Source organism: Plodia interpunctella, chromosome 22, assembly GCF_027563975.2.
Source record: "Plodia interpunctella isolate USDA-ARS_2022_Savannah chromosome 22, ilPloInte3.2, whole genome shotgun sequence".
Lineage (NCBI taxonomy): Eukaryota > Metazoa > Arthropoda > Insecta > Lepidoptera > Pyralidae > Plodia > Plodia interpunctella.
In genome coordinates, this window is record NC_071315.1 from 2473300 (window position 1) to 2499746 (window position 26447).

The following is a 26447-nucleotide window of genomic DNA, read 5'->3' on the forward strand; positions in this document are numbered from 1 at the left end:
CAAGAAGTTGGTTTGCTAGCTCTAAACTAGTATACCAATTATCTGTTGCAACAGTATGTCCCAAACTTAATATGTGATCACATAAAGACATCACAACTTTTGTCGGTGAGGTATTTAGTATCTCATTATTTTTACCTGCATACAATTGCAATTTGCATGTATAGCCTGGTATTGTACATAGTTTAAAAAGTTTCATTCCATACTTGTGTCTTTTGCTCTTATTATATTGCCTAAAGATTATACGGCCTCTGAATGGGACCTGCGTTTCATCGACACATACGTCTTCCTTAGGCCCATAGTGTTTTTTAAAGTTCTCGTTTAATTTGTCGATGTGAGGTCGTATTTTACAAATTCTATCTTTAGTATCAGCTGTTTCGTTATTTGTAAAGTGCAAATTCTGTTTCGGCTCATGACAGTTGGAGGAAAATGTTGCCTGTAAACACGGTCTGTACTCCAATAAAGACTGATTTTTGGTAACTTCACAAGACCCATGTACAATATTAAGCCAAAGAATCTTTTTACTTCATCTTTTGTAGTTGGTTTCCACTTATGCGAGCGTGACGAAGGTTTTACACTTCTTTGTCGTTGTTCTGCAAACAAATTCGTTTGAACTGCGATTTCTTCAAAGATATCATCTGGTACCATAAGGCTGAAATATTGGCCTTGGGCTGCATTTCGCAGTTGACTAGCATATGGTTCCTTCATTCCTATAAAATAATAGAAAATTATATGTACATTTCATTTGACTGTAATGATATATTAATTTGTTAATGATATCGAATATATTCGTAACAAATTAATATAATATTTCCGTTTTCAAGTTTGTTTTAAAATAAATGTTGCAATCTAAAACTAAAAAAAAAAAACAATTACCTGTTGGCTCTGTAAAGGCGATAACAGATGGTTGGTGCCCCTTTGGCTCAACCCATTTTTGTGATGTACTTCCACTCAAACTAGGTATGTTTTCTGTAACGAACTTTTCCACGGGATCGCATTCTGACTCAGAATCACTTGTAATAAAAATACGTCTGCGCTTTCTCGGAACATGAATAACCTCTTCGCTATCTGTATCTTGTCTTTCATTCAAATCCCAATCCCGTCTTATCTTTTCAAAAATACTAGCTTCAAGTAAATCGATGTCACGTAAATCTTCTTGGGTAAAATCTTCCAAATCTGAAGTTTCAATATCCATATTTCACAAGTATTGGGTATAACGAAAGAAAACTGACAATATAAACCTTATCTAAAGCGACGTGCGCGCACCTCCAGTGTAGGCAAACGACTGCGGGGAGCGGGTGACCGGGGTTGCGGACACTCCGGCGCCTTCGTAACGGTTTTTAATATTTTCGCTTAATAGCGCCAAGCAGGTCACCGGTGACCTCGTCAGGTTTTTCGAAAATATTTTGAAAACTATCGAACCGATTTCACATTAAATTAGATATACATTCATATCTTAATATTCCGCGCCAAATTACATTAAAAAGATTTTTTAAAAATAAAATTATTTCTTCTATGGCATCTAACGTGTTAATAAAGGAACTTATTTTTCCTTAGAGGGTAAATTATCATAAAATTGATGGCAGTCACGAGGAATGACAGTCTTTAATTGCTGTAAGTGTTCATATTTACTTTTCAGTATAGGCAATCTAGACCCATAAAGCAGTGGTACGTCGCTTATCAACGTTGAAATATTCTTTGGTCTTCTTGGTTGTGGACTGAATTCACTTTCGAAGTGCTTCTTAAACTCGATAGTTCCATTAGGATTATATTTCAAAACTCTTAGACCTACAACACAATCATCACCAGAAACACGCCCAGGGCGTATAGAATCATAAATTTGGTATCCTTTAAGACTGTAGTCTTTGAAGAAAGTATGATCGGGTTGTTGGACTTTGTAAGGAAACGGTTTCTTTCGAGCATCTTTAGTAATAGATGCATATTGAGATGGCAGAAAAATCTCCACATTTTTCAGTTTTCTCTCAACAAGTGAATGTACCGAATCGACCTCCATTTGGGTGTGGCCCTTTTCAAGATACTTTTGTGTAATGGTAACATTCTTGTCCATTGCTAATCTGAGAAGAGCGTTAGAAACAATACTGTTCCTATTTTGTGCAGTACAACCATCCGTCCATATAACTACATCCTTAAGGTTTTCTTGTAACAGTTTCGTTAGGTAATTTACAAAGAACGATGCATACGTGGTAGCTTTCAGATCACAGGCAGTCTCATCGAACCAATAACAAATAACTTCGTCAGTACCAATATTATAAACTGTGAAATTATGCACTGCTAATTTGGTTTTAAAATAAAGCGCACTGGCTGACAAAGTAGGACATAATTATAATAATATAATAATAATAAAAAGTATTTATTGTCAGTTTCTTACATTACGTTACAAAATAAATTAAATAAGAGCACCCGTAGACATTTTTCAGCAAACCCGCCATCGAACTAGACATGGGCCTGTGTCTCGATTGGCGAGCAGCGTAATAAATGTTCCATGGTATATAAAAGAAACTTAAAAAAGATATCTTAATATGGTACAATAATTCCCAATCTAGATTGCTCTGTGCTTTGGGAATCCGTGCAATACTATTAAACAAGATAAAAATAAGAAAAATTATAAGAATGTATATAACTATTCCTACAAAAATGCTCTCAGCTGCCAGTTCACATTTAAAATAATAAATACGAGATGTGTATGCGTGTAAGTGTATATGTCTGTTGTGTCATGTAATTGTATGTTTAAATCTATTATTATGTTTGGTTAGGTTAGGTGTGTGTGAGTTAAATGTCTGTTGCCAAAAGGTTTTCAGTTTCTTGATAATTTAAAGTTAATAGCCATTGGTGAATTTTAGATTTACATTCCCGTTTGGTACAAGGGTACAATTTTAACTTCTTGTTGGCTTTATTGTAGATTCGACCACTCAATACTTTAAAGTGTCGCGCCGCTAGGGCAGTTCTGTGTTTGAGAATGGTGCAAACACGGTCATGTCTACGTTTTCGAGTACGAAGCGATGGGTCATAAGTAAGTAGCGAGTGTAATTTCCCAGCTTGCAAATCTGCAGTAATAGTGTGAATAATCCCACGTATTGCAATTTCTTTATCTTTACTCTTCAGCTCGAGCCAAATATTTCAATTCGATGTGACGCTTATAATCTTCTTCAGAAACATTACCTACTGCATGCGAACAACAATAGTCACAGGCATCTTTTTTTGGCTGAAAAAGAGCTATATTTTCCTCACTTACTATGTCAAAAAAGAGCTTTCTCGAAGCTACTGGCTTGGATTCTGACGTCGAATATTCGACGTATAAATTGTACAAATGTGATTTTGATTGTATTATCGGTTCTACATACTGTTTTGTGGTTGATTGGCGACAATAATGTGAGGGCAACTTGAGTAACATAGATAAATAGCATTTAATAGTCTCGCAACTTAGAACTTTGCAAAATCGGAGTTGGGTTCGAATTTACCGAATTCACAAGTGTTTTATCACCAAGCCAGTAGCGAATAGTCCACACTTTTATGCCTAATGTACCCAGAAATGTTTTCAAAAAAAATCTTTCTTTTTTACCATCTATTTGTAAATAATATAGTTTAGTATCTGATCGTCTAGATTTACCTTCAGTAGTCTTCCTTTTAACATGTTCCGTATCAATTATTGACCGTACATACATTTTTTCCTCAGACCATGTCATGCTCCAAAAACGATTAAAAATTTCTTTTCTAACGTCTTTAGCTAGATTTGGGCAGGAAAAGATTTTGCTGCGAGCACAAAATTCTGACATACACTTAGGTCCCATAGATCTTTCAGGTTTCGGTTCATTATGTTGGTACTTATTATCTACTTTCTTAAACCCAAGATAGGCTTTTCCTAACATTCTATTCTTTTTATTTAATTGTCTCTTCCAGGATTCATGGTCAGCTTTACGTTTTCTTTTTCTTGATTCCCTTGCAGCTTCTGGCTCTAAATTTCTTTCCGGAAACCATTCAGTATCATAAGGTTCTATAGTGTCTATGTTGGTAATATCGGATAAAGGTACGCAGTCAGCGTCGGTGGTGGAGTCATCGGGAGCAAGATGTACCATGGTTTTTTGAGCAACATGCGGGACATCAGCGGACGAAGTGCTAGGATTATCAAGACAAAATTCTATAACCACATCTTCTGCGATATTCGGGATAGTACTTAAATAGCTAGGATCATTATAAACTAAATCAGGAACCGTTTCTTCTGCGACTACTGGTACAAAAGTAGATGGAGTGCTGGGATAGTCTGAAGTCAATATTAAAAGTGTTTTTTCTTGAACATCTGGCAGAGCAGTGGAAGAAGTGCTGGGATCATCACCAGAAAAATCTGTCACTGTTTCTTCTGCGGCTTGTTGAACTGTGGATGAAGTACTGGGATAGCTTGGAGGAAAAGTTACAAGTGATTGTTCTGCAACATTTGGGATATCAGTGAATGAAGTTTGGCTGGGACTAAAAGGAAAAATTGTTGTCAAAGTATCGCTATTATAGTAGAACCGCCTAAATGAGTCCTCGCCCGCGGAGTACAAGGGGCGCGGGGCACACTGGTTCGAAAATCGTATATGGTGGACTTAGGGATCAAAGTGCAGCTATCACGCTGATTTTTTTTTTACATACTCCTTTTAACAATAGCTTTGACTTTTGTTAATAAGGTTTTTGCTAAAAAGTGCATTTTCATATTTAAAAAAAATACTGTTTATTTTTTTGTATGGAGAAAAAGTAATAATCATAAAAATCTTTGAAATGGTAATACTGTTAGGCAGGGCGGCTAGTAGGCGTTATAGTCCGCACAATTCTCAACATTTTATACCTTGAAGTCATATTCATATGTCTGCCGCTTTGGCGTCCACAGCGCTTGGAAATTTTCCTTATTAAATATATAGGCATCATAAACTAAATTACCGTACCCATACTACGTGACCCGTTCAGAGGCGGATGGGGAGTCTTTTAAAATACCCGTACTTGATCATACGAAGGCTGGGGGGGAGGTCAGGATTACGATGAAATTTTTGATTGAGATGAAATTTCATACTATTAATGATGAAACGATTATCTTTTTAAAGCAAGACCTTTGCGACAAGCACACAAAATTTATACCGTGCGAGAATTTTATACATTAGATATTGACTATGTTGCCCAAGAAATATGAAGATATAGATGGTAGCCCTGAAAAGAGCTTTTGTAGAGCTCTGAAAAGAGCTGTTGTAAAGCTAAGAAATATGAAGATATATATGGTAGCCCTGAAAAGAGCTTTTGTAGAGCTCTGAAAAGAGCTTTTGTAGAGCTCTGAAAAGAGCTTTTGTAGAGCTCTGGAGAGAGCTGTTGTAAAGCTCTGAAAAGAGCTGTGATATTGTGCACACTAAAGAGATGATTATTCCAAAGGATTTGTCTTATCCACTGAAACTTCGTCGATCTCCATTTCTGCTTCTTCCTCTACCGCTGATTCTAATAAGTCAATAGCTTCTGAAAATAATTTTAATTTATTGAATTTTGCATACTTTGGCCTGATGTGTGATATATATGGATCCGAAGTTATTAAAAAGTTATGAAGAATGTCTTCATTATTCTGAATCCTTCCCATTTTCCGAGTGTGTTGCTCCCTTGTATTTCTAAATTCCTTATTTCTTGCTTCGGATGCTTCTTCCGACATTATTCCAATAGGCAGACAAGAGAAATGTCGGCAAATATCAGCCCCATGTATGAGCAGCTTGTGCACACTTGCTGGCATATTGTACCATGGATAGAGGTGTACAAAAAGTTCAGCTGTCTCTCTGCAATATTCCCGGAATTTCTCGATGTTGATGGCATTCCCAGAGGATATGACCTGCAAGATCACAGCGAAATGCCTAATGAGATTCTCATCAATCTTCGTAATCTGTGCACTCTTCTGGTATTCTCTGAAAAATTTTCTTGCAGTGTTGCCATCGTTCGTAGTTCCGAAGCCCTGTTTAACAATATCTATCAAGAGTCCCATCTGCTCTTTGAATTGTTGTTGCGTGAAATCCTTCCTTGCTTTCTTGAGGTTTTTATTTTCACCTCGTGCACACCACATCTCGAAGTCCATATTGTACGATATGTGCAATAGACACTCCATGCTTCTGATCCACATGTGAAGTGTAGAGAGTCCGTACTGGTACACCTCATCCCGAACTGGTCTTGAGAATACTTCTGGTAAGTTATTCATTTCACTGGGTTTTGCCAGACATATATTGCAAGTCGCTGCAGATGGAGTATCGGTGATGATTGTAGCTATCTTGCCATCAATCATCGTCATGTGCAGATCATGACTGATCTCGACTTCCCCGCATCTTGACACAGTCAGGTTTCGGATTTCTTCTTTCATCGCAGCTTCTTCTTGTTTGATGAATTCGCTGGTTTCCTTTGCGAACTGAAACTTCACTGGTCTACAGTAAAACGTGGAAGAAGGTTTTGGATTTTCCCAGATCAGCACATTGTCAGACTCAAGCTTTAATGGCACAAGACTCGTCATGAATACTGATGAATCATCGAAGTCAGGTTGCCCGCTTTTCTGTCTGTAATTACTTTGTGCTGAAGATCCGTCGAATCCCCATTTGCTGGTCATTTTTAGATGTCCATCTGGGAGATTTAGAGGTTCGCCAACAACTTGCAGGATCCTCTGTACAGTCAAATTCAGTAATGACTGCAATTTCACCTTTGCTCCATCTTCAGTTACTTCAATATCAGACGTATCCGGATAGCATTTCTTCTTAGCTTTCAACAGTTTGTAGTACGAAGGAAGCTGTGCAGAACCTTCGTAGTTTGTCAAGAAAGCCCTTAGCGTCAAATATCTCCATTTTGACAAATCCAGTGAAGTAGCAAGGGCCAAAGCTTGATCTTCCTCGAGAGTTTCCTTCTTCTCCTTGTGAAACAAATATGTTTGAACTTCGTGTGCTCGTTCTGGGTTTTTCATAAGGTGCCCAATCACTTGGGCAAGGTCGATTTTTCCTTCCGATTTCAGGTTAGAGACGAGAGCAAAAGACAACTCATCTGCTGTATAGTCAGTTAATGTACCTGACCGTCTTTTTTTTTGCTTGTTTCCCAGGTCAGAAAATGGTTTTCTGACCGGACTTTCTGTAGAAGTGCTCATATCCTTTGTAACAGAAGATGTGGATGGAGTGACGTAATCTGTAGGCTCTGGTAGCTGATTTTCTTCCTCTATGGTATCTTCAAAAATCTTCGCGAGATTCAGGTTATTGCACACAGGCCACTTGATTCTTTCCTCTAACCAGCCCATATGTTTATTCATAAATGTTTTCTGAGTTCTGTTTGCCGCGGTCCATCTGCGATTCAAGTTGACAGTGATGGATCTTGAAAACTTTAATATTTCTTCAGAATCTTGGTCACAAACACTGAGTGGAATACCAGCCAAAATCGCTTGATGGAGCCTTTTATAATCCTTGAGGTCGCCTTCTCGTAGAAATATGTAGAAGTCCAAGTTGGTTCCAAATCGAGTCATGGTATGTAGATGATAATAGAGCGTCACTGATTTTATGGAGATGTATCTTCTTCAACAGTTCAATTGGTAGTGATTTTTTTATCGTACGCGCCTCTTTTATATAATTTCTACCTGTTCATGCATCACACTTTGGACGAGATTACGGGCTCGACCAATGAGAGTCGAGTATTTTTTTAGTGGAGGGGATGGAAGAGCGCTATGGAATCTAAGTAGTATAATTTTCAGTGGAGGGGAGGGCTCTGGTAATCTGTCTGGCATTCAGTCACTTTTAATGTATGGTACTAAATAATAGACGTATAAGAATATTAAAAGTGGCCGAAGTTCTCTGTTGCATTTTTAATAATTTTTCTGTGACGATATATTATTAAAACATGCAAACATTTTTGTTTTGTCCATTTTTGTTTGAAATCTAGACAGTTTAACTAATATACTTGATCTACAAAATATAAAACAATGTTTCCTGTCTAGACTATTTTTATTATACTCGATCTAGAATATTTATATTTAATATATATATTATATTAATAAGATAAGGGAACGTACCCATACTACGTATAAAAGGATCCATTTTGTTATCCCCGCCCCTCCTCCTTTTCTGTGATCCTCTGATTCTCTCTGCGATATTGTGTACGTGATGATGAAATCCCCCCCCCCCCCCTCCTATGATCAAGTGCGGTATTTTAAAAGACTGACCCATCCGCCTCTGAACGGGTCACGTAGTATGGGTACGGTAATTTAGTTTATGATGCCTATATATTTAATAAGGAAAATTTCCAAGCGCTGTGGACGCCAAAGCGGCAGACATATGAATATGACTTCAAGGTATAAAATGTTGAGAATTGTGCGGACTATAACGCCTACTAGCCGCCCTGCCTAACAGTATTACCATTTCAAAGATTTTTATGATTATTACTTTTTCTCCATACAAAAAAATAAACAGTATTTTTTTTAAATATGAAAATGCACTTTTTAGCAAAAACCTTATTAACAAAAGTCAAAGCTATTGTTAAAAGGAGTATGTAAAAAAAAAATCAGCGTGATAGCTGCACTTTGATCCCTAAGTCCACCATATACGATTTTCGAACCAGTGTGCGGGGGTACGACGACGAAGGGGAACGAAAGAGGTGCGGGCGGCGGTCGAGCGTAGCGTGTAATACAAGAGGCGAAATGTTACTGGACATTTCTTGAGATATGTGAAGTCATAGTGGTTAGCGGCAAACAGGTGAAGATTTTTATTAAAAAATTAATAATGGCTATACAAAATTTGAATGAAACAACTGTAAACTATACAACGTGTTCCTTTTGTTATCCCATATCTCCATGGTATCAACGAGACCACGTACATGAATTAAATAGCATAAGCATTTTTCGATTATTGTTATTTTCAAATTTTTATTTTTCATACAAAACAATTCGATAAAAATGTGATTTTATGATATATAGGTATGATATGTAGGTAAAAAAAAGGTAATAAAGTTATGTATGTAATATTTATTTATGCAAAATTTATCAAAATTATAAATCAATCACTTATGTCCATAATATCAGTATCACTGGAACTTGATTCTTCACTTTCGAAACAGCCATCATCAGAATCATCAGAATCGTCTTGCACATTAATAATAAAATCAACAACTTCATCTAGTGCTCCATCATGTTTGCAATATTCGTCTTCGATTTTAATCACGTGTTTAACACAATTCTCCCATTTCTCTTTGGGATATTCAGCAAATAATCTCTCTAATATTTCTTTTTTCTGGTCCAAATTAGAGTCGATACTTTTTTGTGCTAATTGTCCTTTGATATCACCCCAGACCAACTCAATGGGGTTCAGGTCTGGGTGATATGGAGGCAAACGCAATACTTCGTGTCCGTTTCTTTTCAATACCTCGTCAATTTTGTAAATATCTTCTGTGAAATGGCTTTTAATTAATTTATATAAGTCATCTTTTCTAAGTTTTTCATCAAAAGGCACGTTATGTCGTCGTAGCCATTCTTGCATAGTTGGCTTGGTAGAAGCCATAGTTGGCTTTTTCTCTTCTCGAACCGAATGATAAGCTGCGTTGTCCATTACTATGACAGAATTTTGCGGTATATTAGGCATGAGCTTTTCATTTATCCATTTACTGAAATTTGCGAAATTCATAGAATCGTGATAATCACCTGTTTTACATTTGGATTTGAATATCACAAGGGCTCCGTCTACAAATCCAATTTGACCTCCACAATGTACGATGATCAAACGGTCCCCTTTACCAATATGAGATAGAACGCCAAGTTCATCCTTTGATTGCCAACATTTTGAAACGTTATGAGACGCGTTTACATAAGTTTCGTCAAGGTATAAAATATGTCTTCTTTCTCTACGATATTTTTTAATAGTATTTAGGTATTTCCACCTCCACGATGTGATATTTGGCTGTTCGATAAGGAGTTTCCTTTTAGATCCGCATTTCTTAAATTTAAAACCTAGATCATGTAATAATAGCCTTAAATATTCCCTGCCGCAGTGTAATATATTCTCTTCTCTAAGTACAGCGTTCAAAGTTTTCAGAGTAGGTATTTTTTTGAAAATTGTGTAAAACTGAGTGACTTTTCTTCTTACCACTCCTTTTGTGAAATCGTCTATTTCCACTCTTTTTCTACGAACCTGTTTTGGTTTTCTTGGTGATTTAAATCTCTCGTTGTCATTTAATGCTTTCCCTTGTTGTACAATTCTAGATACAGTCTTTTCTGATAATCCAGTAACTTCTGCTACAGTTTTATTTAAAGGTATATCTTGTTTATATTCATCAGAATTTGGGTCGAGTTTCTTTTTTCTAAAATATTCATATACGTTAAACGCCATTTGTTTGCACTGACTATTAATTCTATGTCCGAAAACATTTCGACTCATCTTGAGAATGTAATCTCATGTATAACTTTCACAAGGCGTCCGCAACTGTCAACACGTGTGATCGCTAACCGCGTAGCGAGCGAACTGAGTTTTTACAAGAATGCGCCCGCCGCCCGCACCTCTCTCGGTCCCCTTTGTCGTCGTACCCCCGCGCCCCTTGTACTCCGCGGGCGAGGACTCATTTAGGCGGTTCTACTATAGCTATATCAACATCATCATCTGTTATGTTCATCGGTGACTCACACAGTTTTTGATGTATATTTCCAAATATGGATTGATGTTGAGAATGTTTTTTATCTAAAATATTCTGCCTTTTAACTATAAGTTCCTGTCGTCGTCTTTGAAGATCTCTCAGTGTTGTGACTTTCATATTAGAATCTGTCTTATTTTCTTTTGATTCCAACGACTCTTCACCATTTATGTCCTCCATAATTATTATTTACCTGTAATTTAAAACAAAGAAAATCAAAATTCATAATCGCGTAATCTAACTACATTGTGTAAATTCCGCGTAATTACGCGAATCACGATGTAAAGAGAATGTTTAAATACCGCGGAACTACCATAGAAAAGTTTTTCATATTTTTATTGTTTAATATGCTAATTTCAAATTTATCAAATCTTTTAAATAGTACCTAAGGCATAAATAAATCAAAATATAACATTTACTTACCGTATAATTCACTAAACACTGCTTAAATCACAAATTTTACGGAGACACAAACAAAACGACCACTCGTTCGTAGCAATCCTGCGTAGATGCGCGGTATTGAAGTTAAATTAGTCGGTCAGCTATTCGCGCGGTTTTGACAAGCGTGGCTTGAACCGTTTTGATTGGACGAAGCGCTCGTATGATCACACGGCACGACGCCAATCGCTGTCAAGAATATACAGGCGCGATCAATTTTGATTTTTTCGCACTTACGCGGTATTTGCAACTGTTGGTTACGCGGTATTGCAGTATCACCGACGATTTTTCTGTCTTATTTCGTCTCAGTGTCTCACTTGAGGCGGAAACTAGTATCGTGTGTATGATGTATATGATGTGAATAGGGATGGTTTTCAAGTCGACATAAATCGGTTTGTTCTTTATCAGTATTTTCTCTTATATGTATCTGTGTGTTAATGCCTTCTCTTACGTTGTACGTTGAACTGCCTACGAAACGTAGCAAGCGAGCCGGACCCGCGGCTTGGGCGCGGTGCAGCCGCTAAACTCAACATGCTAAATGGATTAACCAGAATTATAATACTATTATTATGTAGGAAACTCCGTAATAATAAAATATTATAAGCAGTAGTGGCAGAAATAAAAGGATTATCAGGTGGAAACATCATGTTCATCCATTCAATGCTGATAATTTCTAATCAGCCAGTTTTATACTCTCTATCTACATTTGAGAAAATTACCCAAAACATTTTTTTGTTATTATCATTTATCTATAATCTTGATGAACTGGAAACAGGAATGGGAATGGAATTTTTACTGAAGAATTACAGTTACTTTTTTTGTTAGTTAAATCTACAAATATTACTTAAAATTAAGATAAAAGTTTGGACATAGGAGGACAGAAAATCAAAAATTCTGAAAGAATAGGGAGGATTTGGTTGAACTGGTGATGGTGGTAGTGATTGTGGCAGTGGTTTATTTGAATGAATTTGAGCTCTATAAGACTGGTGTGAAGGTCCACAAGCATATCCATAACATGTCTTTTTTTCCTATCACAGACAATTCAATATTTTTTTCTTAGTTTGCTGTGGGCATGTTTTTAAAAGACTGCACCAGAGATAATGCAAAAAGAACATCTTCATCTTTCATAAATTTGACTTCTTTATCATTTCTTTACTTGAGTATTTCAAGTAATTCCTTATTCTGATCTGTATAATCATTATCAACAATTTATTCCAATCCAATACCAAAACAAATTACAACATTTTTATTTTCAAAAAATCTTTTAGATCATAATAAACAAATTTAGTTAGCACACGTCTAGTTCAATTATATAAGATAAGAATATTTGTATAACAATTTTAATTCCATAATTATATAGTTTAACGGGACATAGCACGTACCTTGGGTACGTCCTAAGTCCCGTTAAACTATAATTATGTGTCTAAAGCGCGAAAGTTTAAAAAAGATTAATTTTAATTCCTGCAAAAATATCAAATAAAAACAATCTTACAATTGAGGGGTCTAAATGCAAATCCCACTCTAACCAGTTTCGTAAACTTTTCACAATAGACTAAACACTTATTTTGAGAATTCCAACCAAGTACATCACAGGATCTTTTACAAAGGACTGCTGATGCAGTCATTAAAGATGGACGCAAATTAAAAATGATTTAAGATGTACTGCTGTCGCAGAACATCTTAAAAAGTGCTGCTATTTACTTAGGTCTTCTACCGGAAGAAGTCCGGCAACTTGCATACCAGTGTGCCGTGAAGTTTAATATACAAAACATCCCACCATCTTGGCATAGAAATGGTGAGACTGGCAAGGATTGGTTAACAAACTTCTTGAAGAGGATCTCTGCACTTTCTATAAGAACACCCGAAGCTACCAGTCCAGGACGCGCGACCTCATTCAACCGACATAACGTAAATCAATTTTTCGAGAAACTTGGTGACTTGATCGCAAAACATAATCTTACTCCTTCACGTAGGTATCTGGAATTTGGACGAGACTGGTCCAAACTGTGCTGAAACCGAAGAAAATTTTGGCTTTGAAGGAACATGAAGCCTGTATCAGTTGCGTATTTTGGTTATTAAAATTTGTTGAAGAAACAAAAGGGACGTCATCTGCCTCGCAATTGGTGTTTTCTAATTTTATTAAATTATTAAGCAAATTCGATCTGAATATGGCTGTTAAGTTTCTTGATGTTGGATTACGATTACAACCGCCCCTCATTCTATAAATTCCAAATAAATTTTCAATCACATCTTGATTTAATCGATACGTCATAATGAATTTAACCTGGGTGACCTTAGAGAACTCCTCGCTGGAGAACTGCAACACATCATTGATTGTGTACCCTCAAAACACGGAGGGCTTGTGAATTTAATTGAATTATTTTTCGTAATCATTTTCTTCAAATCAGCAAATAATGATTTACCCTTAATCAACGATTGATACACATGCGTATTTTTATTTTTTGTTAAAGCACATTTATTAGGATTTAGATTATTTAGGATTGTAATCAAATTTATTTCTTGAATTCAACGAATCAAATAAATCATTCACAACTTGAACAAAATCAGCTGTATTTTTGGCTGTTGTACTTTGCAGTTCTCCAGCTGCAGCAACTGAATGTCTTAAAACTTGTACGGCGTATTTCACCCGCATTTTTTTGAAATTTATTAGGCTTTAAGTGCACCGGGGTTAATTTATTGATTGATTTACTTTTATTATTTTTATCTACATTATATACATTAATAATATCATTAAATGAAATCCCATTACCATTTAAATCAAAATATTTGTCAATCAAATTATTTCTGAATTTTTTAAATCAAATGCGGTATATCAAAAATTTTACGATTATCTATAATATATATGGTTCCATATTTTGTTGCCCCCATGGATTTGATCGCCTTAACATTTGTTGTTGCCTGGTCACATACAATCACTTTCGGTAATAATCCACATGCGAATAATCTGTTAATTAAAAATTTAATTAAATTAATCAACTTGTCAGAGTTCACATTTTTGTGTGATAAAAAGTATGCTATAGGAATTTTCAAATTATTGTAAATACCTCTAACTACAAATACAAGTGCATATCTGGCTTCCACGGGGGAAAGATCGCCTCCACCAAAGTCTTCGAATCCCTCCACCAAATCAATTTTTTTTTAATATTCTAAATCAGTTTTAATGCTCATCTCATCAAAACAAATTGCACATGATTTATATTATATAGATTGAACAACAAATTTGCGATAAATATTTTCAAAAATATCATTTAATCCCAGTAAACAGTTGGTGGATTACAACCAATTTTGAATGGTAGTGGTAGCAGCTAGCAAGAAGCCTCCTTTTCTTAAATATTTAAAGTGGCAGGAGACTTACAGTAAAGTGACATGCACGTTTTTTTCCACTTCTGTCCATTGTTTTTTTCCTTTTTTGAATTGCATCATTATCAAATTTTGAGCTTTTAAACTTCATTTTATTTAAATCTACCAAATTTTAGTTTTTTTTTGATAATTTAATACTTTTCTCTCTATAACTTTTTAAAAGTTTACTTGTGTTTTTTAAAGATCTTTTCAATTTTTTACACCTCGGTGTATCCTTATAGTCATTTTCTTGTTCCCAGTTTTTTCTCGGAGTTGTCGGTCTACATTCTTCTTCCTCCATAGTATTTTTTTATTTTTCATACCGGGATAAACCCTTGTTGGTGGTATAACTTTTAGTTCGGATGACATTTGAGCTAGTAAAAAACAAAAACAAAAAAAAAATCATGGAATATGCAAAGTAAATCTACAACATAATTGCAGACTAAAAGAGATTTTTGTACATTTACATACGTTAAAGTTTTGTGCTGGCTTGAATTATGATAACGAAGAAATGTATTTCCTTCCCGATTTACATACGAGACTAATGCCCCGTATTCATGGTAAACATTTGTTTAGCAACAGTTGCTAAACATTGTTGGTGAGCGGCGAGAATGTTGCTAGCAACTATGTTTAAATCAATACAGGTTGTCCACACGCCAGTCTGCGTTAAAATGTTGCCCGAGGAGGTAGTGTTGTTGTGTTCTCTGTATCAGATGTATAGAATCTCTAATAAAAAAAAGAGAAAAAGATGGTGGATTCGAAATTATCTTTTGCAAAGGGAAAATTTGATGAGTGACCTCAGAATGACAGATGGATCATTTTGTAACTTTACGAGAATGTCGAAAAGTGATTTCGAACATCTTCTAGAAATGATTGGTCCATCAATAGCCAAAAGGGAAACAAATATTCGTCAGCCAGTTTCACCTCAAACGAGGCTGGCTATTACATTACGGTATCTTGCAACCGGAGATTCATACAGTTCTCTTTCATACACATTCAGAGTATCAAAACAATTGATTAGCAAAATTATACCAGATGTATGTCAAGAACTAATTAACTCACTAGCAGGATATGTCAAGGTACAAGAACACTATTTGTGTAATCAAGTATTTTATTAATTAAAAAACACAAAAAAAACAGTGTATGCTATTGCGTTGATTCATCACTGAGATAGTTAACTAAGTTTAGTATAGCCGAATCTTCTGTTTCGTCTTGTAATGCATCTAGTTTATTTGTTTCGTGTCTCTCAATTTCCCTTATTTCAGTTTCCTGAACATTATTTGGTGTTGATGATGGATGAGAAGATGCCGTTTGATATCCATATGTATTATATCGTCCCATTTTTAATTCATACAGTATATTATTAATATGGTACTTTGCCTGTGTCACGGCTTGGTCATCTTTAACACTTCTTAATTCAGCAGCAATATATTCACCATATATATCAAATGGATCCTTCTTCTCCTTTTCATCCATCTTTTTTTTAGCACTTTTCAAAACCTCTAATATTTCATTTGATTCATCTGTCTTATTTCTTTTCATCGAAGATGTAGATGTTGTAGCATTCGGCCTTGGTGATTGAGATGGCTCTGACTCCATACCACTTTCAAGTGCATTGTTTTCATCTACCTGTAAATTATTATCTTATTATATATTTATTTATTTTTTAGGTTCCAAGTTCGGAACAAGAATGGAAACAAATAAGTCGTGAATTCGAAATACGATGGAATTTTCCACATTGCATTGGGGCCATTGATGGGAAACACGTTATGATTGTGGCGCCAAATAATTCTGGAAGTGAATACTACAATTATAAAAATCAGTTCAGCATGGTACTTATGGCAATTGCAGATGGCAATTACAACTTTATTTACGCAAATTATGGAGCTAAGGGTCGGTCGTCCGACAGTGGAATATTTCAGGAAACACCGTTTTATAATGCATTGTTAGAAAACTCACTTAAACTGCCACGGCCTGAACCAATAACACAAGGCGGAACAGAAATGCCGTATGTAATTGTAGGTGACAGTGCTTTCGCGCTAACGGAGAACATCATGAAACCATATCCTGGCATTCATGAACGTGGGAACAAAAAGCGTATATTCAATTACAGACTATCAAGAGCTAGGAGGATTAAGCCACGGATACACTAGGGGACAAATGGAGCAACATGTTGCGGAACATGTTGCTCAACAACTACGTGGAATGTGCCGAGATACATGTCGCGGAACATTTTGTCGACCACACTTCTCAGTGTTTATAGAAATGTCGCCCGAGGAGGTTGTGGCTATTAGTGCTGCGTACATAGTAATTATATCGAGTGTGTTGAAACGTAAGAGAAAGAGAAGGTGGTGGATGCGGAATTTCTTATTACAACGAGAAAGAAGAGTAAATATTCTAAGTGATCTCCGAATGTCTGACGGATCGTTTGTGAATTTTACTCGCATGTCATCATCTGATTTTGAAACTTTGTTGCAAATGATCGCATCTTCCATAGCCAAACAGGATACAATATTACGAAACGCTATTAGTCCTCATATCAGACTTGCCATTACATTGAGGTACTTGTCGACTGGAGATTCTTATGCTTCTTTGTCGTACACTTTTCGAGTGTCAAAACAACTGATACGTAAAATAGTACCAGAAGTTTGTAAAGAACTGATAAATAAATTGAAGATATGTGTAAAGGTAAGTTAAAGAAAACGCATATATTTTATTTATAATTGTATTTTAATCTTCAGTAAAATAAATTTTAAAGAGTACGAGATGGATATAGCGACCAACGTAAATTAATTAGTATTAGTGCCATCAATGCTATTAGTGTTCGAGGAATCCATAGTTTCAAGTATATCTTGTATAATATGCTCTTCAGAAGGCTCGGGGCTAATATCACTGGATGCAGTGCTATAGCCCTGTTGAACAACTGGCTGGCTTTGATTATTATAAATTGTACGGTATTTTCCTAAGCGTGCATCTAATAAAATATTATTAATATAATATTTAGCCATAATTACACTGTGTTCGTCATTTAATGCACGTAACTCAGTTCCTACGTACTGTCCATAAACATCGAATTCATCTCGGGACATCATTCTGTTTTTAGCAGCATGCAGAACTTCATAAGCCTCCTCTAATCTATCTTCATTGGGGTGGCTCCTCTTGCGAGTTGGTCGCGACGATGAAGGTGTTGGTGCAGGGGTTGTAGGTTGCTCTGCTTGATCAATGGTAGATTGCGATTCTAGTTGATGAGGAGATTGAAATTCTGGAACGGTAGATTGAGACTGTAGAACGACATCTTCATCCGGAGACGAAATCGTGTTTTGGCTTTGTGGACTCTGAAAAATTAATGATATAAATATTAAATCAATTATTATAATAAGGATAGACTATAAAACACGTATTGTATTATTTCAAACATCTGTTAGACATGAATCCTTAATTATTAGTACGTAAAAATAGTATTTAATGTTTAATAATTTCTTTACAGGTCCCAGCTACTGCAAATGAATGGAAAGCCAAGGCTAGAAGCTTTGAAAATATATGGAATTTTCCGCATTGCGTTGGATCTATAGACGGTAAACACGTTTTGATCCAAGCTCCTTCGAATTCTGGAAGTGACTATTTTAACTATAAAGAACAATTTAGTATTGTCCTATTGGGTATTGTCGATGCAAATTACAATTTTATCTATGCAAATTGTGGTGCTAAAGGAAAATCTTCTGACAGTGGAGTATTCCAAGAGACTGCTTTTTATAAAGCTTTGGCTGATAACCAACTCAACTGGCCGACTCCAGACCCAATACGACAAGATGGGCCGAATATGCCTTACGTACTTGTAGGAGACAGCGCCTTTGCACTGACAGAAAACATGATGAAGCCATATCCCGGTAATCATGACGTGGGTACAACAAGACGCATTTTCAACTATCGACTGTCAAGAGCTAGAAGAATTGTCGAAAATGTGTTCGGTATCTTAGGTGTTGTATTTCGTATATTCCGAACTCCCATAACCATCCTACCCTGTAATGCTGAACTTGTTGTAATGGCGTGCATATACCTCCATAATTTTTTAAGGCGAAATAGTCAATCGAGATCACTGTACAACCCACATGGAACTTTTGATTCTGAAAATGTGGATCACGATATTTTAGAAGGATCTTGGCGCAGAGAAGCTGGCTCTGTTAATATGTCGAATTTAAATGCTATGGGACGACGCTACCCTGAATCTGCTATGGAAATAAGAAACAAATTTGCTGAATATTTCATGAGTGAAGAAGGACGTGTTCCCTGGCAGAATAATTTTTAAATGAATAAACTAGTATTGTACTATATTTTTTCTTTTAATGTTATTGAACAACGTCAATCCTTTTAGAAGTGAAGTCTTGTGGGTGAGGTGTGTACAAATCTTAGTTAATGTAAATAATACATATTATATTAGTAGTGATAAGGTGAAATAATAATAAAATAAGTGATAAGATAAAAAAATACAGCATCATATGGGCAGAAAAAAGGAAATAGAAATAGAAGAAAGTTTAAATTAATAAATTAAGTATGTATAAATTTAGCTACCCGTGCGAAGCCGGGGCGGGCCGCTAGTAAATATAAATAAATTAGAAATAAAAAAGCATAACTTACGTTTGTGTCCAAAGTGTCCAAGCTTCCAGACGTTGTGGCTCCCTTTAGCAAAAATTTCATTGCATCATACGCAAACCATGCACTGGACTTCACGTCCTCTCGTCCACTGCCAGTAGTTTTTGACGATTTCACTTTCTTCCTTTCTCGGACAAATTGCGAACGCAGGGTATGTACTTTGGCTTCTATTTCTTTTCTAGGCAATTTAAGCGCCTTGGCAATATCCTCCCATGCATCATTTTTCTTTATTTTATTTCGATAGTCACGGTGTGAAGTATCCCATAACAAGTCACGACTTTCGTAAAGCTCAATAAGCAAAAGCACGGTATCATTTCCCCACACAACAGACATTTTAAAGGCACGTTGCGTACGCGACTATACTCGGTGACAAATGCCGCAACACTGACGCGGGACACATGCGCTCGCTCACGAGGCGGGAGCAAGCAACATGCCCCGCGTCACGTACAATGTTGTGGGTCATGTTGCGGGACACTATGCAACGTTGCAGCGTCACGTATATTTTGTGTTGCGCGTCATGTTGCGGGACAAAATGTTCCCTAGTGTATCCGGGGCTTTATAGAAAATGTTTTTGGCATTTTATGTGTGGTGTTCCGTGTATTCACTAAACCTATTCCGTTAAAACTCGCCAATTGTGAACTCGTGGTAATTGCTTGTGTATATTTACATAACTTCTTAAGACGTAACTCAGTTTCCAGATCCATATATACACCTCCACAAACTTTTGATTTTGAAGACTCTGAAGGTAACCTATTAGAAGGTTCTTGGCGAAGGGAACTAAGTTCGTTTCCTATGATTGATTTGCAAAGACGGGGCAGGCCTGCATCACAATCAGCTCTTTGTATTAGAGAACAGTTTGCCGATTACTTTATAACTCCAGAGGGAAGAGTTCCATGGCAAAATAATGTAGCGTAATTGTAAAGCGGTCTACACACCAAAGCCGCTGACCCGGCGGCACAGCCCGGCGGCTTAGTGCCGGCGGGTTAACCCGGCGGCTTCAGAATGTCCAAGCCGAACGACTTTGCCGGCGGCAATACCGGCGGCACGACAGCCGCGGCATGTGGTGTTCTAGTAATTGCCAAATAGTCGTAGAGATTGGACGTGTGTGTTGCGAATAATTCAGAAGTAGTATTTTCAGATTGACATGGAGGAGGACGATAACAGTGATTTAATAATAGCAGTTTGTGGAGTTATTATCGGTGGATCCCTCAACACACGAAGGTGTTGGGTTAGGCCAAGTTTAATGAGTCGCAATAAATACAGTACTTGTCAAAGATTAAGTGATTTAAGGGAAGACGACTTGGTTCTATACAAACCCATTTCTTTTAAGACTTTCCTGTCATTAACCAGTACCGACTTTGAATATTTACTGAATATTGTTGGACACAAAATAGCTAAACAAGACACAAATTACAGAAAAGCAGTTTCACCAGTAGAAAGATTGTCAATAACGTTAAAATACCTAAGCTCAGGAAATTCTTTTAGTAGCCTGTGCGACGTCTTTAAAGTATCTCCTCAACTAATTTCAAGCATTATTCCTGAAGTATGTGATGCTTTAGTTGAAGGACTTTCAGATTATGTGAAAATTCCAAGGAGTCAGGAAGGATGGAGAGAAATTGCAGATGAATATTTAAAAAGATGGCAAATACCCAATTGTCTTGGGTCAATGGATGGGAAACACATAAAACTTCAATGTCCCCCAAAAAGTGGAAGTGATTATATAAACTATAAAAAATATTTCAGTATTGTGCTCTTTGCTTTGGTAGATGCTGATTACAACTTTTTGTACGCTAATGTGGGATGTCAGGGTCGGATTTCAGATGGTGGGGTTTTTAATAATTCAGCATTATGTCGATTGTTAAATGATAATGAATTGAATATACCACATAAAACCCCTTTACCCGGAAGGAATCTACCAGTACCGTATTTTTTTTTGGGTGATGACGCGTTTCCTCTGCAACCCCATATTATAAAGGCTTATGATGGTAATCACACAATGGGATCATCTAAGAGGGTTTTTAACTATCGCGTATGTCGAGGGCGAAGAGTAGTTGAAAACGTGTTTGGGCAGTTAACACACAAATTTAAGATTTTTCATAGACCTATTCAGCTAATCCCAGAAAAAGCTACTACTGTAACTTTGGCGTGTATACATTTATTTAATTATATCAAACGAACCGCTGCAACTCAGCAAAATGAATACGATACTGAAAATAATCAAGGAGAAATCTTTCCCGGTGAATGGCGTAGACATCTTGAAAACGACAGTTGCTTAGATAATATGTCAGGAGAAGACAATCAAACCTCGGATACTACAGTGACCGCTGAGGATACAAGAGTGGAGTTGACTCATTATTTTCTTTCTAGTGTCGGAGGATTAGAATGGCAATATAACCAATAACTCAACTCATATAATCAATATTATTTTTAATCATTAAAGTAGTTCCATGTATTATCCATTAAATCTAAAATCGTAAATTACACAGTGAGATACACTTTTATTGTGATTCGTATAATAAAATTTTAAACAAAATAAGAAATGTGTTTTTGTAAACCAATAACATGATATTAACTATTGGTAGAAGTGTCACTAAACTAAAATTAAAACCTTGCTATTCCTTACGCACATATGTCAAGCTCTACTCGTGTGAAGGGAATAGTCAACACTAATTTTAAATTTAACTTTAATGGGGCTACCTATAGCTACCTTTATTATACCAAAAAGAAAATTAAATATTTATAACATATTTTGAAGATTACTTTATAACACTATCAGAAGGATTTAGAGCTAGGTATTCTTCAGCAAATGTTTCTAGTGACGAAGGTTGAATTGTTTGTGGATCTGAGTTTGTTTGGGCAGAGTATTCAGAAGAAGTTAAGTTATTTGTAGAAGGGCTTACAACCGCCTGTTGTAGTGAAGATGCTGTATAGTATCCTGGATGACTGTGTGAACTAGAAACACTACTTGGTCTTGCAAAATCCGTAAATGTATCGGATCTATATCCAGTTTCGGCTTCAAATATTATATTGTTGATCCGATGTCTCACAATAGCTTTCATTTGTCGATCCATTTGTCTTAACTGACCCGCAATATAATCTCCAAATAAACCATCCTCATCTTTTGTCACATTTGGTCGTTGGGAGACATTCTTCATAATATTCAATGCTTCGGATATCAACTCTTTATTAGGGTTGATTTTAGGACGTTTATTTCGTTGCCAAGTTGTATTTTCTGGCGACATCTGTGGTAAATCATTATGATTTGATTGTGAATCTCCTGGTGACATCTGTGGTAAATCATTTTGATTTGATTGTGATTCTCGTCTCGATTGTGAATCGTGGCTCGTCGACGGTGTGTCCTGCGAAAAAAGACGAAAAAGACTGACGTTTTACTTTAATTTAATAAAAAATAAATAAGTATCTCTAGTCAAAATCAACATTTATTGTGTATTTTTTTATTATGGATTTTATTAAAGGCACTGAATAAGTCTTCAACATTTCAATTATTTTTTTTTCAAACACATTTTTTTTACCTGAGTGGCAACTATTTTGCCAATGCCCGGGAAAGGGTTAAAATGTAAATACCAAGATACACTAATAAATAAACTAATATTATAATTATATGTCTATGGGGCCCTAGTTGCCTGATTATAAATAAAAAAAAAATATATCTTTACTTACAGTATCGGTGGTTCCAGTAGGCACATTTTTGTTCCGCAGAAAATTTAGTGATTTGTAGGCAAACCATTTACTATGATAAATACCATCAGTACCCGCACCAGACTTATTTGAATTATCTTCTTTTTTTTTCTCTCGGTAATAATGACTAGTTAAATTTTTTATCTTTCTCTCGATTTCCGGAACATCAGTAGCAAATTCACTGGCAATTTCATTAAATGCGTCGTAACGCTTTGGCCGGCTTTTGTAGTCACGGTTTTTTGGGTTCCATAATATTTCTTTTAAATGATAGAGGTCTATTAGTTTTATAACTGTTGCATCGTCCCACTCCATATTGGTTAGTTGATAAAAATAAAAGTGCCGACACTTCACAACAACAGAGAATGAATAAGTGATACGTCACTACTCTATGAAAGCCGGCGGGCAACTGACTGAGTGAGTGGAGAGGGATGCCGTCGGCATCGGCATGCTGCCCCGCCGGCTTGCCCGCGCGGGCGCAAGCCGGCGGCATGATTGTACAAAATAAGGCCGGCGGGTTGGGCCGGCGATCCGTGCCGCCGGGTCAGCGGCTTTGGTGTGTAGACCGCTTAATAATTTTACAGACAATAGTATAAAACAATTATATACAAAAACAACTTACTGTTTTATTCATAGTATCCGTTTCACCAGAAGTAGTTGCACCACATAACAAAAATTCCAATGGCTCGTAATAAATCCATTTACATTTTTCTATTACGCCGCTGCCTGTAGTTTTTTTTGCCGACATCTTTTTTTTCTCTCTAGTAAATTGAGTACGCAGTACATGTATTTTAGTTTCTACGTCTTTTTTGGGTATATTTAGGACTTGAGAAATTTCTTCGAATGCATCGTTCTTTTTGTTTCTATCTTTGTATTCTTTTATAGAACAATCCCATAATAATGGTTTTGATTGAAATAATTCTATTAATTGCATTATTTTATCATTGCTCCACACTACTGCCATGTTTATAAACTGTTGCAAACTCGTCCACACACGTCAACAATTGTCGCTAAACTGATGTTTAAGCCGCGTTTTCACTTGGCGACATGTCGCAGATACTTATCGCTCGACATTCACGTAGTTGTCTCTGCAAAAGTTGTGGGACAATGTCCCGCGACATATGACTTGTTCACATTGGCCAGTCGCGACCAGTATGTCGCCCGAGGAGGTAGTGTTGTTCAGTGCAGCTTACATAATAATTCGGAAGACCATAGCAAAACGTAAAAAAAAGAGGTGGTGGGTCCGAGAATATTTGCAACAAAGGGAAAGTTCAAGTTTACTAAGCAGTCTAACAGCTTGTTCACGTAGCTACGCGCGGGCGCGGGGGCGGGTGCGGGCGCGGGAAACGTTGCGAGTTCGTGTTCACATTAACCGCCAGGCGTTCGCGCGAGTGTGACGTATTGTCAGAGGTCGTAAATATGGACGACGATCTTTTATTTTTAACCGAAAATTCATACCTAAAATGGGAGATGCTAAAAATTAGAATTGGTGTCCACGAAATCAATAAAGAAAGAGAACGGTATGGTGAATTTCATACTTTATATGGTAATTTGAGAGAACATCCTTCAAGATTTTTTGGATATACCAGGATGAGTGTCAAATGTTTTGATTACATACTGGATTCAATAAGGAGTGATATTTCAAAAGTAGACACAAATTTTCATAAAAGTATAAAGCCCGAAGAAAGACTATTTGTAACTATAAGGTGAGTTTAAAAAAAGAATTTTCATAGTAAGTAAATTATCATTTTTATCGGGGTACATATTGCAGTCATTCAAATTCAAACTCCTCTTTATTATTTTATTTAAGTAATTTACATTATCGTTATCAATAATACAAAGTTTAATTTCCATAATTAGTTGTGTTATAATCGTATGTATTGTATCCATGGTAGGACTGAGTCATGCCACTATTCATTTCATCCATAATAACTTGTGTTATATTGTTTCTAACACGTAGTTTTTGCATAGGAGATAAGTCTTTCATGTACGGCAACAAACTTTTAAAAAATAACAGATCTTCGCAATCTTGTTCTTGTCTTTCGCTGCTTTGTGACAGTTTAATTTGTAATAATTCCAACTTTTTCTTCTCCAATTCCATAAATTCCTGTCTTACATCTTGTGCACATTTACGTTTGGTGCTCGTATATTGTGTACTTGAAGATGCACCAGCTATGGATTGGGGAGTTGAGGACCGCTCATAATCATCATCATTATTATTGCAGTTTTCATCAGTAGTTTCATCTAAATTGCCTTCATTTATTTCTGGGGTAATGTCATCTTTTATAAACAGCATCATTTGAAAATATGGCCACATTGACGTGTTTTGATCTGTTCCAGCATCACCAGAACGAGAAACTGGAATTTTCTTAAATTCTTTCATAAATTGGTCCCGAATGTTCTTCCATTTTTTCCTTAAAGCCTTTTCTGTAAAATCAGAAATATTGTTTAGTGTTGATGATTAGTGTAAATACATTTAAGTTTTACATTATAATTGTATTTTTTTATTATGTTTCAGATATCTCTCCACTGGGTTGGCCTTTCGATCTTTGGCATATAGCTTTCGTATGGGTGTTAGTACTGTTGCTGAGATTGTTTATGGTACCTGTGAAGCAATTTGGAAAAAAAAATTGAATGTCCACATGCCACAGCCATCTGAAGACCAGCTTATGAATATTGCTTCAGATTTTAAGGAGATGTGGCACTTTCCTAACTGCATTGGCAGTTTGGACGGTAAACATTGTAGGATTAAAAGACCTAAAAAATCAGGATCGGCATTTTTTAACTACAAGCATTATTTCTCTATTGTTTTGCAAGCTGTCGCTGATGCGAGGAAAAGATTTTTAACTATTGAAGTGGGAGGTAGAGGAAAGCAAAGCGACGGCGGTACATTTAATGCCTCGTCCCTGAACCGGTTACTCGAAAGAGGTGCATTTAATATTCCGGAACCAAGAACATTACCCAATTCTAACATTACAGCTCCATATGTTATAGTAGCCGATGAAGCTTATCCTCTTAAAGAATATATAATGCGTCCATACCCACAAAGAACATTGAATCAAGAGAGAGAAAATTTTAATAATAGATTGTCAAGAGCGAGAAAAACCGTGGAGTGTGCATTTGGAATTTTATGCAATAAATGGCGAGTTTTGTTAAAACCTATTGAAACTGATGTTAAACATGCACGCCTGATAATAAAAACCGCTTGCTTATTGCATAATATTGTAATTGATACAGATGGTTACGATTGTGATAATGAGTTCACAACTCCAACTCGACACCAAAGGCGACAAACTAGAACTGGAAGAAACAACAATCCATCAAATCGGGCTAAACAAGTTCGGAATCTATTCACAAAATATTTTTGGGAAAATAATCGTTTAATATACACGTAAGTCGCCTTTGTATAATGTATCTTTAGTAGCCTTCAGGAAATAAAAAGTTTAAAATACCTGCAAATAATAACATAAGTATTTCATTTACTCACCCTCCATATCAGGAAACAATCCAGCAATTTCCTTCCATAGCTTATTGAGAACATTTCTGTTCATATGATGACTGTGTTTACTTTGCCAAATAGGAGTTCTAGCCTGAACAGCACTAATAAACTCTTCTGTATTGAACGACATGATTACGTGCTATCGTTTCTAGCG

General features: G+C 36.2%; 5 protein-coding genes, 1 long non-coding RNA gene and 1 pseudogene across 6 annotated transcripts in view; 3 read left to right on the plus strand and 4 right to left on the minus strand.

Annotated features, from left to right (window-relative positions):
• Window positions 1-1186: 1186 nt before the first annotated feature.
• Window positions 1187-26447, plus strand: part of LOC128679641 (uncharacterized) — a 56898-nt gene continuing 31637 nt past the window's right edge. The window contains exon 1 of the transcript XR_010370209.1: window positions 1187-3028. The gene's annotated coding sequence lies outside the window, so the exon portion shown is untranslated. The remainder of the gene's footprint in view (window positions 3029-26447) is intronic.
• LOC128679818 (uncharacterized) lies at window positions 13580-14244 on the minus strand (annotated as a pseudogene).
• Window positions 14991-23525, minus strand: LOC128679651 (uncharacterized). The gene is made up of 2 exons (XR_010370210.1): window positions 23417-23525; window positions 14991-16077 (listed from the first exon to the last, which is right to left on the minus strand). It is a non-coding gene; the product is annotated as an uncharacterized LOC128679651 (long non-coding RNA).
• Window positions 16609-18779, plus strand: LOC128679640 (uncharacterized). Its single transcript, XM_053762025.1, has 2 exons — window positions 16609-17136; window positions 17936-18779. Exons 1-2 carry the CDS (start codon window positions 16609-16611, stop codon window positions 18752-18754), a joined length of 1347 nt encoding a protein of 448 aa, XP_053618000.1. The 3' UTR covers window positions 18755-18779.
• LOC128679649 (transcription factor Adf-1-like) lies at window positions 17133-19653 on the minus strand. Its single transcript, XM_053762034.2, has 2 exons — window positions 19084-19653; window positions 17133-17783 (listed from the first exon to the last, which is right to left on the minus strand). The coding sequence occupies exons 1-2, from the start codon at window positions 19429-19431 to the stop codon at window positions 17238-17240; spliced, it is 894 nt and encodes a 297-aa protein (XP_053618009.1). The 5' UTR covers window positions 19432-19653; the 3' UTR covers window positions 17133-17237.
• Window positions 21015-23343, minus strand: LOC128679645 (uncharacterized). Its single transcript, XM_053762031.2, has 2 exons — window positions 22780-23343; window positions 21015-22457 (listed from the first exon to the last, which is right to left on the minus strand). The coding sequence occupies exons 1-2, from the start codon at window positions 23107-23109 to the stop codon at window positions 21855-21857; spliced, it is 933 nt and encodes a 310-aa protein (XP_053618006.1). The 5' UTR covers window positions 23110-23343; the 3' UTR covers window positions 21015-21854.
• LOC128679642 (uncharacterized) lies at window positions 24119-26264 on the plus strand. Its single transcript, XM_053762027.2, has 2 exons — window positions 24119-24500; window positions 25313-26264. The coding sequence occupies exons 1-2, from the start codon at window positions 24214-24216 to the stop codon at window positions 26187-26189; spliced, it is 1164 nt and encodes a 387-aa protein (XP_053618002.1). The 5' UTR covers window positions 24119-24213; the 3' UTR covers window positions 26190-26264.

Coding starts and splice junctions, on each gene's coding strand:
- LOC128679640 (XM_053762025.1), top strand. CDS start 16,609: ATGGAGCAACATGTTGCGGAACATGTTGCTCAACAACTACGTGGAATG. Junction 17,137..17,935: donor AATTGAAGATATGTGTAAAG/GTAAGTTAAAGA, acceptor ATTTCTTTACAG/GTCCCAGCTACTGCAAATGA.
- LOC128679649 (XM_053762034.2), bottom strand. CDS start 19,431: ATGTCTGTTGTGTGGGGAAATGATACCGTGCTTTTGCTTATTGAGCTT. Junction 17,784..19,083: donor TGGACACTTTGGACACAAAC/GTAAGTTATGCT, acceptor TTAATTTTTCAG/AGTCCACAAAGCCAAAACAC.
- LOC128679645 (XM_053762031.2), bottom strand. CDS start 23,109: ATGGAGTGGGACGATGCAACAGTTATAAAACTAATAGACCTCTATCAT. Junction 22,458..22,779: donor CTACTGGAACCACCGATACT/GTAAGTAAAGAT, acceptor CTTTTTTCGCAG/GACACACCGTCGACGAGCCA.
- LOC128679642 (XM_053762027.2), top strand. CDS start 24,214: ATGGACGACGATCTTTTATTTTTAACCGAAAATTCATACCTAAAATGG. Junction 24,501..25,312: donor AGACTATTTGTAACTATAAG/GTGAGTTTAAAA, acceptor ATTATGTTTCAG/ATATCTCTCCACTGGGTTGG.